Below are 19,238 nucleotides of genomic sequence, written 5' to 3' on the forward strand. Positions count from 1 at the left end.
ATGCTTGGCTGTTGCGAGGATTATAACTGGTTTCTGTCTTGAAGTACACCGAAATGCCAATTATGTTTGACTCCTTTTCTGTATTGATTTATCCAGACACTATCTGCCCTGTGGGAAACACATAAACTTTCAGCCTTCACACATGGCAACACTGGGAAAATATCAGCAACAATCCCTTGTTGCCAGTGCTGGTTACTTTCTTATAGTAAATGACCCTGCAGTCTTCCTGGTTTGTGTGCTCATGAAAGAATTATTATTTGACAGAAGTGTTGCTGAAGGGTGTAACAATGACAAATTGGACCTCTACTTATAATGAGAATCTGGGGGCTGTGTGCAAATAAAGGTCTAGGCAGAATATTTTTTGAATAATTGAGAATTATACACATGAATAAATTTGGATATGAAAAATGTAGTCACAGATGGAGGAAGCCCTTGATTCATCAGACAAGTGCCTTAAAAGAAAATACAATCATAACTAAACATTAAATCTGCTGCTTAAAATATATTAAAGCTTTTAAGCAAAATAGGCTTTTAAACTCAAGGCGATCACTTGGTTCTTTGCTCCCACTATTTTGAATGTATTTGTGTGAAAATTGGAGGAGACTCCAAAAAGGCCAATGAACAATTATGAATGATCAGTATGTGATCCATCATAAGTTGTTATGAGGTAAAAAAAAAAAAAAAAAGGTTAATTGACCAAAGTAAAAAGAGATTAATGTCCACTGGGGTGTTGAGTACCATACTTTCAGCTCAAATTTTGAAGATAAATGTTTCCTTAAAAAAAACCAAAAACAAAAAACAAAATACCACCACAGCCACTCTGGAAAACAGTATGGAGGTTCCTCAAAAAAGTAAAAATAGAGCTACCCTATGACCCAGCAATTGCACTAGGTATTTATCTAAAGGATACAAACATAGTGATTTGAAGGGGCACCTGCACCCCAATGTTTGTAGTAGCAATATCCATCATAGCCAAAATATGGAAAGAGCCCAGATGTCCACTGACAGATGAATGAATAAAGATGTGGTACATATACCACATTCATACCAATGTATACACACACACACACACACACACACACACACACACACACACACAAAATAGATTATTACTCAGCCACCAAAAAGAATGAAATCTTGCCATTTGCAACGACGTGGATGGAACTAGAGGGTATTAGGCTAAGCAAAATAAGTCAGTAAAAGACAAATACCATATGATTTCACTTATATGTGGAATTCAAGAAACAAAACAGATGAACATTGGGGAAGGGAAGGAAAAATAAAATGAGACAAAAATTGAGAGGGAGGCAAACCCTAAGAGACACTGAAACAAACTGAGGGTTGGTGGATGGGAGGTGGGTGGGGACATGGGATAATTGGGTGATGGACGTTAAGGAGGGAACGTGATGTAATGAACACTGGGTATTATATGCAACTGATCAATCACCAAATTCTACCTTTGAAACTAATTTAAAAAAAACTTAAAAAAAAACCCGAATGGGTTTTTTTTTTTTTGACCACCACTTTGGTCTTAAATGAAAATCTTTGTAATGTAATGTAATGGCTATAATCTCAGATATTTCATATTACATGTAAAATTATTTAAAAAATGATTTAGAAACAATGGCAAGTTTTGATGTTAGAACAACTAGTTGCTGAAGAAGTCAATCAACCCTGTCGCTCCTATGAACAGGTCTCCAGCTCTCACAGGTACTTTTGCCTGCTGGGTGCTGTTTACTTTGCATTTACATTGACATGATTGAGTACAGTGCTTTTCAAACTTCTAGTCATGCTACATTAATGAGTATCGTGAAATCAAAATACAACCAGCATTTCACCTTTTTATGAACATTCGTACATACAAAAGTAGAAAGAACAGTAAAATCACCCGTATTCCATGATTATCAAGATATTATCACATACTTTCTTGCATCACCACACAGCCATTGTCACACCTAAAAAAGTGAGCCATAATTCCTGGTATCATGTAATACATCTCAGGTGTCTAAAAATGTTTTCTTACACCTCGTTTGTTCGAATTAGGATCAATCAGCATTTTATTTATTTATTTATTTTTAAAAGATTCTATAAATCTGAGAGAGAGAGACTGTGCGTGAGACAGCATGAGCAGGGGGAGGGGCAGAGGGAGAGGGAGAAGCAGGCTCCCCGCTAAGCAGGGAGCCCCACACAGGGATCGATCCCAGGAACCCGGGGATCACGACCTGAGCTGAAGGCAGAGGCTCAACCCACTGAGCCACCCAGGCGCCCCGGATCAATCAGCATTAAAAAAAAAAAAAAAAAAAAAGTGAAATAGAAGAATAGATTACTGCATATCCATGGGCATCATATGTGGGAAGGCTCGTTACTGTTTTATGACATTTCTTTTTATATGTGTGTATTTGTGTCATTTATAAAATGTATTTTCTTACCACTGGTCACAGTCACAGAAGCGTGAAAGCCATTGGTTTAGTGATCTTCTCCTCTACTCCATAGGCTCTGGGCAGATCTCAGGGTCCAAACACATTCTGCAGTTTAAGGAAGGAGAGCTCTGTATCTTCGCTCCTGCTGTTCCCTCTGCCTAGAACTCCCCTCGCCACCATGCCTACTATCTCATGTCTTCCTTAGCCTCCAAGGGCTGAAGGGTCATGGAACCTTTTTCTGTTCTCCTGCCCAGCTGTCACTTGGTTTGCCTCTTCTTTGTTGCTCTTATCACACTGCCTTTGGTAATGGTTATCTGGATACAATATGTTTTATACTACTGTATAAATTAAGCTCATTAAGTGTATCATGTATAACTTCTTTGCCCTGAGATGTAACTTGCTCTATGCTTTGCTTATCCTAAGCACTTAACAACTGAATAAACTGAATTGGGAGTTTGAGACACTAGCTATAGGTTATTAGGCAGTGTCAAAAAAAAAAAACAAAAAAAACAGACTCCAAGGAGAAACTGGAGAAGAACCCAAACTCGTAAGGTTAGACTAAATCATGAAAAGTAGCAACAACAATAATGGTAGCTACATCATTTTTCAGAGTTTCTTATGTGCCTGCTACTGTAAGAACTTCATTTATTTTATCTAATATTCCCAAAAAATCCTGGGAGGAAGGGTATCACCAGCGTTACACATAAAGAAACCAAGTAGTTAAGTACTTTTGCAAAGTCTAGCATCTAAGCTGTCCTTTCTAATAAGATTCTATTCAGAGGCTATGGGACTCCCAATTTTTTAACCAACATTTGAATCCACTTCATAGTTCAGAATAAACTAAGGGAGAAACCAAGGATGATCAACTTGGACTTCTCTTCCACTTTGTCACAGCTTCTGCAGTCTAAAGACATTGGAGGATTTGGGAAGTCTGAACTGAAAATCAAGCAAACACCGCTATTTTCCTCTTATACACATGCACAAAACACACACACACACGTGTGTGTGTGTGCATGCACTTTGCATGTGTTAACTATTCATTCTTCAGACCACAACCTAATGATCCTTTCCCTGGGAATCTTTTTGACTCCCAGATGAGGTATATACTCTCTCATGGAAACATGTCTCTTTCCCTCAGAACCTGTTTCAGTGTGTAACTTATTTAGTGTGATTATTTTATTAATATCTGCCTTGTCCTCTGGGATACAAGCTCCATAACAATAAGGACCACTTCTGTTTTTGTTCATCATAGTTTTTCTAGCACTTAACTTGCTGCCTCGCAGATTTTAGGTGTTCAATAAATAGTGAATGTGTTTATGAATGAATAAATGAATGAATAACTAGATAAATTTCATCAGTCATTGTTTTATGCTTTAAGAGGAAGCCTGGTACAGCAACAGAGAGAATGCTGGTTAGGGATGAAGGGTTTCAGGGATAGAAACAATTAGGAGAACATCCACTCATTCTCACTACTACCTCTCCCAGCCTTGTTGCATCTGTAACCATATACCGAATCTTTCCTTCTGTGACAATGGCTGGACTGTCTAGATTCATATGTAAAGTCAACCCCTTCAGTTTTTACCGGACCCTATTCCCTCTTGTCTCCTCAATGTACTCATTCTCTCTCTCGTGCATTATCAAATTTTCACTTCCTACTGCAGCCCTATCCAACAGAATTTTCTATGATGATGGAAATGTTCTCTGTCCACGCTGTTCTATACGGTAGCTACTAGCCACTTGTGGCTATTGAGTACTTGAAATGTGGTTAATCACCGAGGAACTAAATTTTTAAAAGTTTAAATTAACTTAAATAGTTACATACAGATGATTTCCATCAGCAACAAACATGCTATTATTTCTTCCATCTTAAAAAATAATTAACCTTCCTTGGGCGCCTGGGTGGCTCAGATGGTTAAGCATCTGCCTTTGGCTCAGGTCATGATCCCAGGGTCCTGGGATCGAGTCCCGCATTGGGCTTCCTGCTCCTTGGGAGCCTGCTTCTCCCTCTGCTTCTCTCTCTCTCTCTGTCTCTCATGAATAAATAAATAAAATCTTAAAAAAAAAATAATTAACCTCCCTTGACTTCACACCCCTTCTAGATACCACCCCTTTCTCTGCTCCCTCCTTCACAGTATATTCCTCAAAATGTTGTCTACACTCCCTGTATCCACTTTCCCTTCCTTCATGTACTCTTTAACTTAACTTCAGTCTATCTTTTGACTCAAGAGGTCACCATAATGTTGCTCAGCATCACCAGGGACCTCTGTGTTGCCAAATCCTATGGTCAATGTTGAGTGCTCATTTTAATAGAATGAACAGCAGCATTTTATACGGTTCATAACTCCCTTCTTGAAAGACTTGCCTCTCTCTTACTTGGGATCTCACCTTTCCCTCTCTCAGGTCTCCTCTTACTTCTCTGGCTATTGTTTCTCAGCTTCCTGTGCTGGATTTTCATCTTTGCATCCTCTAAATACTGAAATGTCACAACCCTCAGTCCTTAAACCTCATCTCTCCTCTGTATTTTCTTCCTTGGTGCTTTCACCTGTTTCCATGGCTGCAAGTGTTAGGTATAGGCTGCAGATGCCCACATGTATCTCTTGCTCTGAAATCCAGACTTGCACTCTTAGAGCAACCCCCCTACTGAAACCTGGTATCTGGATGTCTAACAGGCACCTCAAGCTTCATATTCCATAAGATCACTTTTTTTAAAAAAAGATTTTATTTATTTATTTGACAGAGAGATAGAAAGAGAGCACAAGTAGGCAGAGAGGCAGGCAGAGGGAGAGGGAGAAGCAGGCTCTCCACTGAGCAGGAAGCCGGACGTGGGGCTCGATCCCAGGACCCCGGGATCATGACCTGAGCCAAAGGCAGATGCTTAACCAACTGAGCCACCCAGACGCCCCACCATAAGATCACTTTTGATTCACCTTTTAAATCTGCTCTTCCCTCAATCTTTCCCATTTTAATCAGTGCCACCTCCATCTTTCTAATTGCTCAGGCCCCAGGATGTTTGGAAACATCCTTGACTCATATGCCACAGCCAATCTATCAGCAATTCCCTCTTTGTCCTACTATTTAAATAAAGCGAGAACCTGACCCTTTCCCATCATCTTACCTGTACCCCCCCTCCCCTCCCAGTTCAAGCTACTATCACGGCTAGCCTAGATTATTGCAAGAGACTCCTGACTGGTCTCCCTACTTTTATTTACCTTTATTCTCTTAAAATCACCTCTCTCAACAGCAGCCAGTGATCCTTTAAAAATGTAAATAGATTCACATCACAGCAAAACACCAACCTTTGCAATGGTTTCCCATCTCTTTCTAAAACAAAAGTCAAAGTCCTTACAGCAGCCTATAATATTCTGCATAATCGGGCCCCCAACTACCTCAGACCTCCAGGCAGGCCCACCCTCCCCTCCCAGACTTCCTCTTTCCTCTAATCCACATGGTCCTTCTTGCTGTTCTCTCAAGAGGCTGAACATGCACCTTCAATCTCTTTATCCTGATTTATCTTACATGACAGTTCTTATCTGTCTTCCCAAACTAAACTTTGGAGCCCTTCATCAGAGTCCCGACTCGCTCTGTTTTGTTTTCTGCTGGATTCCCATCTCAAAGAGTGCCTGGTACTGAATAGGTGTTCAATAAATCAGTGTTGAGTGAGTAGTATAATTTATTAATTCACTTAATAATTAATTAATAAATTATACTACTAATGCCTAGTAGTATAATCCAGCATAAATCATTTAACCTTTTTTGGATCTCATTTTCCTCATCTCTCAAAGGAGAGACAAACTAGGTAATTTCAAAATGCTCATTTATTCAGCAAACATTTAATGCAACCTATTGTGTGCTTGGCACTGCGTAGGTGCCTCAGCTACAAGAAATGGTCACAGACTTTGCTGTCAAGGAGCTGGATATTGAGTGGATAAACAGCCACATGGGGAATTACCATAGAGAGCTTCCAGAGAAAACTTCTGAGTGTTCACCTGGCAATGGGTAGGATACACCTAGGCGAAGAGGGCGTGGAAGCCGGTTTCCGGCTTCCCACGTGTGCACTGGGAACCCTTCCAGACTATAAACCTTGTGAAGGCAAGGGCCCCGGTTTTCTCCCCAGATTTGGCTCCAGACTCTTATTCCTATCGTTATCTTACCTCTGATGCTGGTGCATTTACTGAACGAAGAAGCGGGGTGGAAGTGGGGAAGATAATGAATTCAGTTCCAGCTTTAAAACTATACGATCTTGGTTAGCATCCACCTATGTCGTAAAGCGAGGCACTGCTTATGGATTTAGGCTTGGACCTACGTACTGTTTTACACTGTTCTCAAGCCCCATGAACACAAATCACATCCTCTTATAACCTTTGAGGCCCCTGGCACAGTGCAAAGGTCCTCAACGTTTCTTCAGTCCCACACGTCTCAGAGCTTTCCTATCAGGACGTTCCCATCGGCGCGGCAACTTCGGCGCTGAGCTGATTCCACTAAACGCCTGCGACAACATCCGCTCACGACCGCGAATCTTCCCACACGCTGGGACCTTCATAGTCGGCTCTTCTCGAGAGTTCCCGGGTGTCCTTGCTAGTTGGCCCCCCGCAAGCCCCTGCGCTAACCTGGGAGGAGTCGACCTCTGCTGACTCTACCAACTGAAAAGTGTAGGGGTGGAGGCACTGAGCATGCTGAGACTAAGCCTAGAAAACGAAAAGAGAAGCACCCTCAAATAATCAGTCACGTCACATTATTATTGACACGTCGTACGGGGCTCCTATGTCCTCAGAGAAATCTGTTTGTCTATTTTCTAAGCTAAAACAACGCGTGGCTCCCCCTACGTCTGGCGCGCCCGGCCTTTGGTCTCTCCCGCGCCGGTCGACCCAGCGGTCACGTGCTCCCCCTGTCCTTCTCGCCGAGCGTGCATCCTGCGGTAGGGACGGCCGAGTCATGGCAGCCCTGCTGAGACCAGCCCGCTGGCTACTCCAAGCCGGGGCGGACCCTCGCCTCCCGCTCTCCCTGCGCCTCCTCGCAGGCGGCCTGAGCCGACCGCACGCCGCCCCTTGTCTGCCGGCCGCCCGCGCCGGGCCTGTCGCCGGGTGAGTGCCCACGCTCTACCCTTTCCCCGTCTGCAGCGCGGGCGTCCCCCGGGGTCGTGATGCTGGAGGGGGCCGGGCCCGCCTGTCTCTCTCCGTGCCCTCTTCGCCACCCTGGGGCCAATCGTCCCGGGGTCTCGGACCCCGCTCCGCAGCGGGGGTTTTCGGGTGACAGGGTCAGTCGACTTCAGAAGGTCATGGCCGTGTGCTCGGTTTGCTTCCGGCTTGGATTGTGCTCTACTTGTATTGGGTTTTCCTGTCCTCGGGCTACGGGCGACCTGTTAAGCTGGGCGGCTTTGAAGACTGCTGCTGGGATCGGGTGTTAGTCGTCTCTTTAGGATTGAGCGGCTTGGGTCCTGTCCCACGTGCGAACATTATCGGTGATCAGTAACCAGCTAGAACTTAGATTTTGAGAAGTTTATATTCTGGGGGTGGGAGGGATAGGTTGGGAATTGGGGGTGAGCTAGGGATAGTTTAGAGAGGGACGTTTAATTGTGATTAGATTGGGCTTTTGCCTGCATTTTCTGGAGTGGAGTTTTCCTCGATATTTACAAGGGTGCGGTATGGGTTGGGAATTGTCATAGTAGGGCTCTGTAAGTGTCAATGAGTGAGTAAGTGCAAGGCATTTCTTGGGGATATAAGGATGCCAAGGGATCCGTGGTGTCAAATGTGTGAATAAATGCTTTCACGGATTGAGGTTTATCGGGAGATAGGTCTGGCATAGACTTGAAGAGAGGATAAGGAAGTTTGATGAAAAAGTATTAGAGTAGTATTCTGACCATTTGAGAAGGGGAGATTGGCACTGAGGTTTTAGAATTGGAGAAAAATTGAGTTTGAAATACTGTTAATAAATAAAGGTACTTTGGGAGACAAGACTAAGAGGTAAGGATTTGTCATTGGACAAGTTACTTAACATCTCTAGGCCTCAGTTTCTTTAGTTAGATGGAGTGGTAATAGAGTTGGTCGTACTGCATGAGATTATCTATAAAAAGCACTTAGGGTAAGGCCTGGTACCTAGTAAGTGCTTTATTAGTTATAATAATAGTAATAACTATGATTACATGGATCTTTGTGGAGCAGCCTGGAAACCTACTCTCTGCATAAAATTATATGGAGGAAACGTTTTATGACTTAACAACTCAGTTATAGATCTTTGGAATGTAGCCTACTTGTAACTTACAACCTGCCTGGATTTTGTTATTAGGGCTGAACAGTTAACCTTCAAGGAGCCCATGCTTCCACTTTCTCAGAAAGCATTTCTCTGCTTTCAAAGACTTTATTTTGAGAAAGTTGTGCCAGTTACTCTTATTTTTTTAGTCCTTAAGTATCCCTGTGAGGCCAGAGGAGGGTCGATGGTATCTTTCATCTTCACGTTTGCATTTGAGGAAAACAATACAACAGAATCTAATAGGGTATTGGTCTGGGTGTTCATCAGACCTGGATTCCATTTACTTGCTACATAATCTTACCTAACCTCTGATCCTCAATTTCATGATTTGTAAAGTGGAGGTAACAAGGCCTTTCTCCCTTCTTTGCAAAGCTGATTTCTTGTCATTCAGGATTCAACTTAAATTCTGTTTCTTCAGAGAAGCCTTATCTTGGTACTCAGTCTAAAAACGACCCTATTTTAGTTTAATCATGCTATGTCTGACTTGTCTGATATTAATCTGCTTTTTTTAAAATTTATTTTCTTAGTAGAAAAAGTGAATTGCATAAGAGCAGGACTTTGTCTTGCTCACCACTGTGTGCTCAGCTCATAACAAGCAGTGAAGGAGTAGTGCCTCTTTCTCTTGCACTCTTAACAGTCCTTTTATGCAGTTTCCTGTCCCACAGCCTGCAAGCCTGCCCAGATCTTTCCCACCTGAAAAACAAACCCTTTCCTAGAACTCTGCATTTATCTCTAGATGCTTACCAGATTCCCTTCCCCTGTCCCTATTCCTGTCTCCTTTACTTCCTCACTTGGTGTTCACTCTTCCACCCACTGCAATCACACTACTGGCAAAAACCATCGTTGTTTTATTTATTATTTTTTTATTGTATGTGTATATATATATATATATATATATATATATATTTTTTTTTTTTTTTTTAAGTACGTTTCACATTCAGCGTGGTGCCCAACACGGGGCTTGAACTCGCAACTCAGATCAAGACCTGAACTGAGATCGAGAGTCAGTTGCTTAACTGACTCAGCCACCCAGGTGCCCCTATTTTATATTTTTAAATTACAAAACTCATGTTCCTTGAGGAGCAATTGCAAAATACAGAGGGAATAGCAATAAATTAAAAATCATCCTTAGGTGTCTTGCTGGCTCAGTGGGTGGAGTGTGTGGCTCTTGATCTCAGAGCTATGAGTTCGAGCCCCACTTTGGGTGTAGAGATTATTTAAAAATAAAATATTGGGGCATCTGGGTGGCTCAGTCATTAAGGTCATGATCTCAGTCCTGGGATCGAGCCCTGCATCAAGCTCTCTGCTCAGCGGGGAGGCCTGCTTCTCCCTCTCCCACTACCCCTGCTGGTGTTCCCTCTCCCGCTGTGTGTCTGTCTGTCAAATAAATAAAATCTTTAAAATAAAATAAAATAAAATCTTAGGTAAATAAAACAAAAAATTACTATTAATTCTATTACCCAGAGAAAGCCATTGAGATATATGTGTCCTTTGTGTGTGGATATTTGTGTGTGTGTATGTGTATAATTATGTATGTATAGATGAAAGTTTATTTCATTTAATTTTTCTAAGGGACCTCTTAATTACCAAATCCACTTTTAAGGCCTTGACCTCTGGCATGTTATTCTGTCTATTTCTCCCTTCATGAGACCCTTTGCTTGGCATTGATGACACCAGTCTTTCATGATTCCCTTCTCTTTGGGATTTTTCTCATGTGCTTTGTTGCTTCCTTTTTCTTCTGTTCATTTCTTAAATGCTGATGTGTTAGGGGGAGTTTGTCTTTAGTTCATTGTGGGTGAGTTCATCCATTTTCAAGGCATCAGCCCCTTCCTATCTGATAATGGCATTATTTCTCTTTTTTTTTTTAAAGATTTTATTTATTTATTTGAGAGAGAGAATGAGAGAGAGAGCACGAGAGGGAAGAGGGTCAGAGGGAGAAGCAGACTCCCTGCAGAGCAGGGAGCCCGACATGGGACTTGATCCCGGGACTCCAGGATCATGACCTGAGCCGAAGGCAGTCGCTTAACCAACTGAGCCACCCAGGCGCCCTATTTCTCTTTCTGGTTATAGACCATTTACTAGACATCTCCACTGGTTGAACTACAGGTGCTTCAAACCCATCACATCTCACATTGGACTCATCTTTCCTCTCAAGTCTGTTCCTTGTGTGTTCCCTGTTTTAGTAAATGCTGCCATTTCTGTCTGCTTCCTAGAGATTTCTCATTCTTATTTCATTGACACCTCCCTGACCTGACTCACCTCCTATGTATTGATTACACAAATGATTAGGTTCTGCTAGATTTACTCCATCTGGAATGAATCCCCTCTTCTTCCTCCAACCCTCATGTTATTCCCTAGTCTCCTTGAGACTGCCATACCTTCATGTCAATTCGATACTGTGATGGCTTGCATTAGTTCCAGGATAAGGTGCTTCATGAACTGGAGATGCCTGTGGAACCTCACTTCTTATGAGTTCCTTTCCTTGGCATCCTGTGTTCTAGCTGTACCAAACTACTTCTGAGTCCTCTATACCAGGGATTTTTAATGAGCATAAGAAATCCTTGGGGATGCTGTCAAAATGTAGATTCTGATTTTGTAGGTCTAGGCAGGGGAACTGAGATTCTGCATTTCTAACAAGCCCCCAGATGGTAAAGGTACTATTGGTCCAAGGCTCTGAGGGGCCATGTTGCACATCTCTTTGCCTTTGAATGTGGTGTTCACTCTTAGGATGTGTCGCCCCTTCCCCCTACTCACGTGTTCCTTTTCTCTGTTAAATCTTGATTGCTTTTCCCATTTGACCACTCCTCTTTTGTGCTTTCTCTCAGATCCTGAATCACTAAGCATCCATTAGCATGATTACATGTGTACCAAACAGCACTCCAGACCTGGCTGTAAGTTCCTTGAAGGCAGTGATTTTGTCTTATTCTTTTTGCCTCACCTGGTGTCTGACTGTGGCACATAGTAGGTGTCAAATATTTTTTGAGTAGATCAGTGAAAGTCTTAGACGTTGAGGAAGGAATATTGTGACATGCAAAGACATTTGAAGGGATATTTAATCCATGCCTGTGGTGTAGTGAACCTCCACAAATTCCACCCCAATCTTGATTTCCAGGAATGTCCTGTGAAAGACAGATGAGCATTATTGAGTGAAATTTTGGAATTTATTAATTTGTTTTCAAAATTGAAACACCAGAAAGTATATACTTCTATATTCTTTAGTCTTGCTCCTCATTTCCCATTTCAGGACTTTTTTCTTTTTTTTAAGCAAATTTTTCTTTAAAACCAGCTCTTCCCTTATCCTCTGTGGGGAGTTTAAAGGGCAAACACTGTTGCTTTCCCCCAGAATTTTTTTCCTAACACTTCTGGATCAGAAGCTACTTATATTTTCTTGTGAGAGTTTTTAGACTTCTGTGCTTCAGAAGAAAGATAAGCTTTGAATTAAATCTGTTTGGAAGTGGATCTAGATTGATGTTTGGCTTAAGGATGAAGAGCACATACTGCCCTGTGACAGAATGATGTGATTTCTATGGTTGGAAGGAAAGAAAACTTTCCCTTGTTTATTTCTTACTAAGAAAAAAAATCTCAGCAAATATTGAGAGTCTGTCTGGGTCCTTTGGAGGTAACGATTCAGCTCTGGTTTCTGTGTGTATAAATTTATCAGTTACAGAGGACTACGATAGGCACATGTACGACTCCTGTATGCTGTTCATAAAAGGAATGTAATACTGTGGTTTTTCAGAGAGAAGAGCAGTCACATTTCTTTGTGGTAGGGACTCACTTGAGTTTAAGAGGACATACGGTAATGAGTAGTCAGAGTGTTCCAGAGAAGAAGAAGAGCATGGAGAGACTTGGAGACCATACTTTCATCCTGTGTGTCTACATGGGGTTGGGTGTAGTGGCAGTTGATACTGCAAAGGCCAGGTGATTCCTTCTAGCTATTAAGGTTGATTGGAAGTTGGTCAGCCATTGGAGGGTTTTGAGAAGTACAAGTCTTGACAAAGTTTACGTAGACTGTAGGAGAGATAGAGGCTGGGGATGGAAAGACCAATAGGAACAGATTTATACTACAGATGAGGGCTAATAGGACCTCAGCTAGGTGATGCAGAAAACAAAAACACTCCCTTTTCTTCTTGAGAGGGAGTGAACAGAAGGTTGGTCATCATGTTGGCAGAGTAGATTTGGAGATGAGGATAAATAGTAGTACCTTCAGATTAGATCTTTACCATTTTCAAGTTGTTTGTATGAATACATCACACATGTATTTCATCTTCTGTGGGTTGACATCACAAATTAGGAAACGAGCTTAGAAGAGTGAAGTAATTTCTCTGGGATCTCCGGTTGGGGATTTAACTATAGACACTGATGCCCAGTTTTGAAGTGTTTTGAATATATTATGCTTTAGGTATTGAAGGGATTACTTAAGGACATAAAGACATTTTTTAAAAAGGTGATAGACATTATAAATTTAGGAATTAAAGACTGTCACAAGTAAGTAAGCACATAAGATCTGAGAATGTGAACTCTGGAAGGGATCTTTAGAGTAAATCCTGTCCATCCCACTCTCGTTTTATAGATTCTAAAGAGTCTTGTTCCATATCACATCATAGGTCCCAACCTGGGTAACTGTTTATCACTTTCTGCCAAAGCTGAGACAAAGGAGACATACCTATGGACTGGAAGAGTCTGAGATGGAGAGGATATCTGGATAGGTGGAAAGGAACTGGTGTTTGAAGGCAGGAGACTTTTAAGTGTAGAAGAGTTGCCAAGTGGCTTTTTTAGTCTAATATTTTGTGACTTACCATAAAGCATTAAGCTGTGTTCGGGGGACGGCTTAACTGGACAAGACTTTTTGGAGAATTGAGGTCTTTAGAAATAGTTGAGTGAGGAAGTTCATTGAGACAGCTTTGCAAAAGATTTTTTAAAAGATCACTCAGCAGACACTTATTGAGTGCCTTCTATAGTAAGAGCTATTTGTTGAGCACTGTTGGTTAGGAATCTCATATATTTTTTTCTTAAGTGATCTTTACAAGGTAGGTATTTTTCTTCAGATAAAAGAACTAATGCTTAGAAAGACCAGATACTTTTACCAGAGTCACATAGTTGTTAAATAAGCATAGCTTAGATTTGAATAGCTCTTTAAAAATAAGTCTTGTGCTTTCTGCTAACACATTTTTAAAAAATTTTTTTATTGTTATGTTAATCACCATACATTATTACATCATTTGTTTTTTTTTTTTTAAAGATTTTTATTTATTTATTGAGAGAGAGAGAATGGTCGAGAGAGAGCATGAGAGGGAGGAAGGTCAGAGGGAGAAGCAGACTCCCTGCCGAGCAGGGAGCCCGATGCGGGACTCGATCCTGGGACTCCAGGATCATGACCTGAGCCGAAGGCAGTCGCTTAACCAACTGAGCCACCCAGGCACCCTACATCATTTGTTTTTGATGTAGTGTTCCATGATTCATTGTTTGTCTGCTAATATATTTTTAAAAGAAGAAGATGCTCTAGGAAATGTGCAGTTAATATTTATTATGCTCACTTTGCCAGGTCCTCTATGTACACTTTCTGTGTTGCTCAGACTTTGGGCATTTGTGTACTGCCCTCAGATTTTTTTGTCCAATCTGAGTACTACTGAAACTGTTATTTATATTTAATGTTTTTCTTAACATTGGTTTTAGATTTAAACTGACGTTATTATAACTTAATTTTATCTTAAGCAAAAATATTAGTAAAATAAAGAGCTTGATGTGATAGTTATTTTTAAATATTAATGAGAATAGATAAAACTACTGAAATGAAAAATTTTTGTTTAAATACTACCTAAAACCATCTTGCCTAGCAGAAGGGTAATATTTTTGGAAACACTGCAGTATCTCAGTTAATCTTTGTGAGGTAAATACTGTTAACTCCCAGATTTTACAGGTTTAGAGTTGCAGTAACTCGGCCACGTCACACATCTTATAAATGGCACAGCCTGAAGTCAGGTTGGTCTGTAGGACTCAGGCTCATGCTCTTAAAGCTCAGAGCTCCTGTGTTTCTGTCATGGAGCCTTCTGTTTTTGTCTCTAAGATTGTGCTTGTCAAGTGTTCATGAAGATGATACATAATAGAGTAGGATGTATAGGGAGGATTAAGTAAGCATCTCTAGGGCACTTTTACGTGAAATTTTTGAATTAACAAACTGTACTGGTGAGACTTGTTGCTTGGAATTTGCAGTTACATTGGCTGAGGGCCTTGGTGATAGGTGTTTCTTTCCCATCTCCACCACCCACTCTGATATAAGCTTCCCTCAGCCTTAAAACTATTACTACTGCAGTAGTTCCCTCAGTGGTAGCTCTGTCTTAATTCTTGCTGCCCTCTAATTTATTCTTCACCCCCAAGCTAGACTAATCTTTCCAAAACAGAAATAGATCATGCCACAACCCCTGCTTATAAATCGTCAGTAGGGATCTGATACAGTTCTATACCTTGAATAAAATCTGTACCGCACATAAAATCCAGACTCTTTATTGTCCCAATCCTTCATGACCTAGCCCACTCACTAGCCCAGTCTTCCTCTTCAGCCTCTTCCCATCTGTGTCGTTCATTGCTTGGCCTGCTGACTCTTCTGGCTTGCTTGGAATACTCCCGCTCTGTCGTGTACGGCTGCTGCTTTTCATCCTCAGCTAAAAAATTAGTGGAGACTTTCCATTCTCTAGTCTGACCCTCCCAGTCCAGGTTTAATTAAGACCTAACCCTAACCCTGTGTGGCTCAGTTGGTTAAGGGTCTGACTCTTGATTTCGGCTCAGGTCATGGTCCCAGGATCTTGGGATCAAGCCCCAAGACATGCTCTGTGGGGAGTCTGATTGAGATTCTTTCCCTCTCCCTCTGACATCCTCCCTACCCCCCACCCGCATGCATGTGTATGTTCTCTCTCTGTCTCTCTCTCTCTCTCAAATAAATAAATCTTAAAAAAATAAATAAAAGGCATTATTGGGGTGCCTGGCTGGCTCAGTCAGAGCATACAACACTTGATCTCAGGGTTGTGAGTTAAAGTCTCACACTGGGCGTGGAGCATACTTTAAATAAATAAAAGGAGGCATTATCTTTTTGAATTTTTAACATGTTAAAACTTAAGTGGAATCGGTATATGTGTACAACGTTTTAAAAAGAATTACATACTGTGACCATGTTGGGTTTATTCCAGGCGTGCGAAGCTGACCCAACATTTGAAAATCAGTCCTTGTAATCACACACATCGACAGGCTAAAGAAAACTCAGGTGGAATAGTTAAAGTGAGAGGTGGGTGAGAACCTGAGATAAGGTTGAGACCCCCATTGCCTACAAAATAAGCTGGGAGAACAGCTTTATGGACATCAGTCTTGTATTTTATGGACATGTCATAAAATCCAGATGCCTTACTTATCAGCCATTGTTGGCTTTCCATTCTCTAGTCTTACCCTCCCAGTCCAGGTTTAATTTTTATCACTTCCATTGTGAACCCCCTATTGCAGCCAGGTTAGTTTCCTTGATGCCTTTCTGCCACGTTGAGCTCGTTTCAGGAGACTACCCAGCTACAGATCCGGGACCTGCCCTCCTGTCTATTCTAGCTTTTACTGTGACTTTGGGCAAGTTGCTTCAGTTTTCTTATCAATAAAATGAAGATTATGGTAATAATTTTTTGTTGCCTAGCATGTGTCATTAAATGCATAATAAACATCAATTACTGGTTATACCTATTCTATCACATATCTGTATCCTCTTTTCTTTTTTTTTAAATTCTGGCACCTCCAAAGTGTTAGATGCTAGAGTGACTCATAGTAGCAACGAAGATAACATGGAAGGGAGAGTCTGAGAACATGTGTGATTAGTTTGGCGTACATTTGAAGTTAAAAAAGAACGACTAATACTTCAATAAAAAGTTTATTTGAAAAACTAATCACCAAGAATGCCCAAAACATACAAAGAACTCTTAAAACTCAACAATAAAAAAACTTAAAAAAAAAAGGAAAAGAAAAAGGAAGATGTAATGGTCCAATTGAAAAATGAACAGAAGGTCTGGACAGTTCACCAAGAAAGACATGAAGGAGGCAAATAAGCCTATGAAAAGATAGTTTAACATCATATGTCATTAGGGAGTTGCAGATTAAAACAACAATTAAATACCACTACATACCTGTTAGAATGACTGACATCCAAAACACCTGCAGCACCAAATGCTGGTGAGGATGTGGGGCACTAGGGAGCTCTCGAGTCATTGCTGGTGGGAACGCAGAGTGGTACAGCCATTTTGGAAGACAGTCAGGTGGTGTCTTACAAAGCTAAATAAACATTAGCTTACCGTATAATACAGCAGTCACACTCCTAGATGTTTACCTAAATGAATCGAAAATTTACATCCATGCAAAAGTCTGCACACACATTTCTTTAGATGCTTTATTCAGATTTGCCCAAATTGGAAGCAGCCAGTATGTCTATCCTTCCTTCAGTAGGTGAATGGATAAACAAATGATGGTAAACCTATGAAATGGAATATTATTCAGCACTAAAAAGAAATGCGTTATCAAGTCACAAAAGGACATGGAGGAACCTTAAATGTATTTTGCCAGGTGGAAAAAGCCAGTCTGAAAAAGTCTCCATGCTGTGTGAGTCCAACTATAAGCCATTTTGGAAAAAGCAAAACTATAGAGGAGGAGAAGGGTGGTTGCTAGGGGTTTAGGAGGATGGGATGAATAGGCAGAGCACAGGGCATTTTTAGGGCAGTGAAACTATTCTGTGACTACTATAATGCTTGTCATACATTTGTCAAAACCCATAGGTATGTACATGTACAGAGTGAACCCAGTTGTACAGGCTGTAATGTATCATGATTGGTTCATCATTTGTAACACATGTACCACAGTAATGCAAGATATAAATAGGGGAAACTGTGGAGGGAGAAGAGGATATACAGGAACTCTGTACTCACTGCACAGTTTTTCTGTAAACCTAAAAACGCCTAGAAAAAGTAGAATATTAGAAAAAAGTACAGGCTTAAGAGGGGAGTCCCATGGAAGCCTGCTTATAATCTGGACTGTGTGCCTTTTTGAAATATGGACATTCAAATATAAAATCATTATTTTTTTGTACTGAAGAGTCAATAACCGCCACCATTTAAAAAAAAAAAAAACAACGCTGAGCAAAACAGTGCTAGATTTTGTCAGAGAAAGTTAAAGGGTAATCTGAATATCAGTGGTGAGTGCCAGAGTCTCAGGAGGGAACCTAAGATGTTTAACTCAGAAATGCAAAGGAGCCATTTCTGACACATTGATGAAATGATAATAATTTTCCACAATAATAATTGATATGTGGTTATATCAGTTTTGGTCATCAGAATTTGGAGGCAGTGCCTTCTGTCTTAATGCAAGTCTGATGGCTATAGGTGCCTGCGCTACATGGACTCACCTTCACCCCTGGACTTCCTATTTACTTTCTGTCGCAACATACTTACTGTTCCAGGCATGAAGTTATTTCCTACTGGGTGTGTTTCTGTGAAATTGAAAAATAAATTTTGGGCCAAATAATAAATGTAGAAAACACTGCTGTGTACGGAAGCACTGGAGACTTCTTTGGAAGATTGAAGAATTCTTTGGTTAAATATGTAACCCTTCCCTCACTGTAGTTCATTCTGTGGTGGACTCATAGTTCAGCTTATCTAATTAAAGTTGAGTATACTTGTGTGGAGACTTAGCCTCGTTAAAAATTTGTGAGAGAAATCAGCTTTAAAATGTTCAGAATAATAATCTGGTTTATTAACATCTCTGTCTTCTGTCTGAATTTTGTATTAGAGCTTATATTTTAAAACTGCATTTTAGCAAAGGTTTTATTTTTGTGCTTTTTTCACAGCTTACAAGATTTGGGTTGCGTAAAAAAGATCTTGGCAAATATACTTCACTACAATTTTGAAGTTTCTTTTTCTTTTTTAAACATTTTTTATTTTTTAGTAATCTCTACACCCAATGTGGGGCTTGAACTCAAAACCCCGAGATCAAAAGTTGCATGCACCGCCGACTGAGCCAGCCAGGCACCTACAGTTTTGAAATTTCTATATTAATCAATTTTCGTTGTTAAACAATATTATTTATTGAACACTCACCTGAACTTCATATGTTCTGGATGATTTAAAATAATGTTATTTTAAACTGAGTGTTACTGGAGTGGTTGGGGGTGGGAGGGATGGGATGGCTGGGTGATAGACATTGGGGAGGGTATGTGCTATGGTGAGCGCTGTGAATTGTGCAAGACTGTTGAATCACAGATCTGTACTTCTGAAACAAATAACGCAACATATTTTAAGAAAAAAGGAAAAGAAGAAGATAACAGGAGAGGAAGAAAAGGGGAGTGTGTCGGAGGGGGAGACGAACCATGAGAGATGATGGACTCTGAAAAACTGAGGGTTCTAGAGGGTGGGGGCTGGGGGGATGGGTTGGCCTGGTGATGGGTATTGAGGAGGGCACGTTTTGCATGGTGCACTGGGTGTTATGAACAAACAATGAATCATGGAACACTGCATCAAAAACTAATGATGTAATATATGGTGATTAACATAACAATAA

The 19,238-nt window shown here is 40.8% G+C and overlaps 1 protein-coding gene and 1 long non-coding RNA gene across 5 annotated transcripts in view; one reads left to right on the forward strand and one right to left on the reverse strand.

The window, feature by feature from the left end:
• Positions 1 to 6,993, reverse strand: part of LOC112821627 (uncharacterized) — a 74,882-nt gene extending 67,889 nt beyond the window's left edge. The window contains exons 1-2 of one of the 3 annotated variants that reach the window (XR_003207493.2): positions 6,572 to 6,993; positions 2,430 to 2,525 (exon numbers count right to left, since the gene is read on the reverse strand). This is a non-coding gene — a long non-coding RNA (uncharacterized lncRNA). The remainder of the gene's footprint in view (positions 1 to 2,429; positions 2,526 to 6,571) is intronic. The other 2 variants (XR_012379835.1, XR_003207492.2) reach the window with 2 other exon arrangements.
• Positions 6,994 to 7,313: 320 nt separating this feature from the next.
• The window catches only part of LRPPRC (leucine rich pentatricopeptide repeat containing), a 105,061-nt gene continuing 93,136 nt past the window's right edge, over positions 7,314 to 19,238 (forward strand). For both annotated transcript variants that reach the window (XM_025868917.2, XM_073897778.1), the window contains exon 1: positions 7,314 to 7,501. In XM_025868917.2, coding sequence (XP_025724702.1) covers positions 7,353 to 7,501 — 149 coding nt within the window. In that variant the 5' untranslated portion in view covers positions 7,314 to 7,352. The remainder of the gene's footprint in view (positions 7,502 to 19,238) is intronic.

The sequence above is a fragment of the Callorhinus ursinus genome, unplaced genomic scaffold, assembly GCF_003265705.2.
Source record: "Callorhinus ursinus isolate GAN/ISIS: 27379988/994484 unplaced genomic scaffold, GSC_fseal_2.0 scaffold10, whole genome shotgun sequence".
Classification (NCBI taxonomy): Eukaryota; Metazoa; Chordata; class Mammalia; order Carnivora; family Otariidae; genus Callorhinus; species Callorhinus ursinus.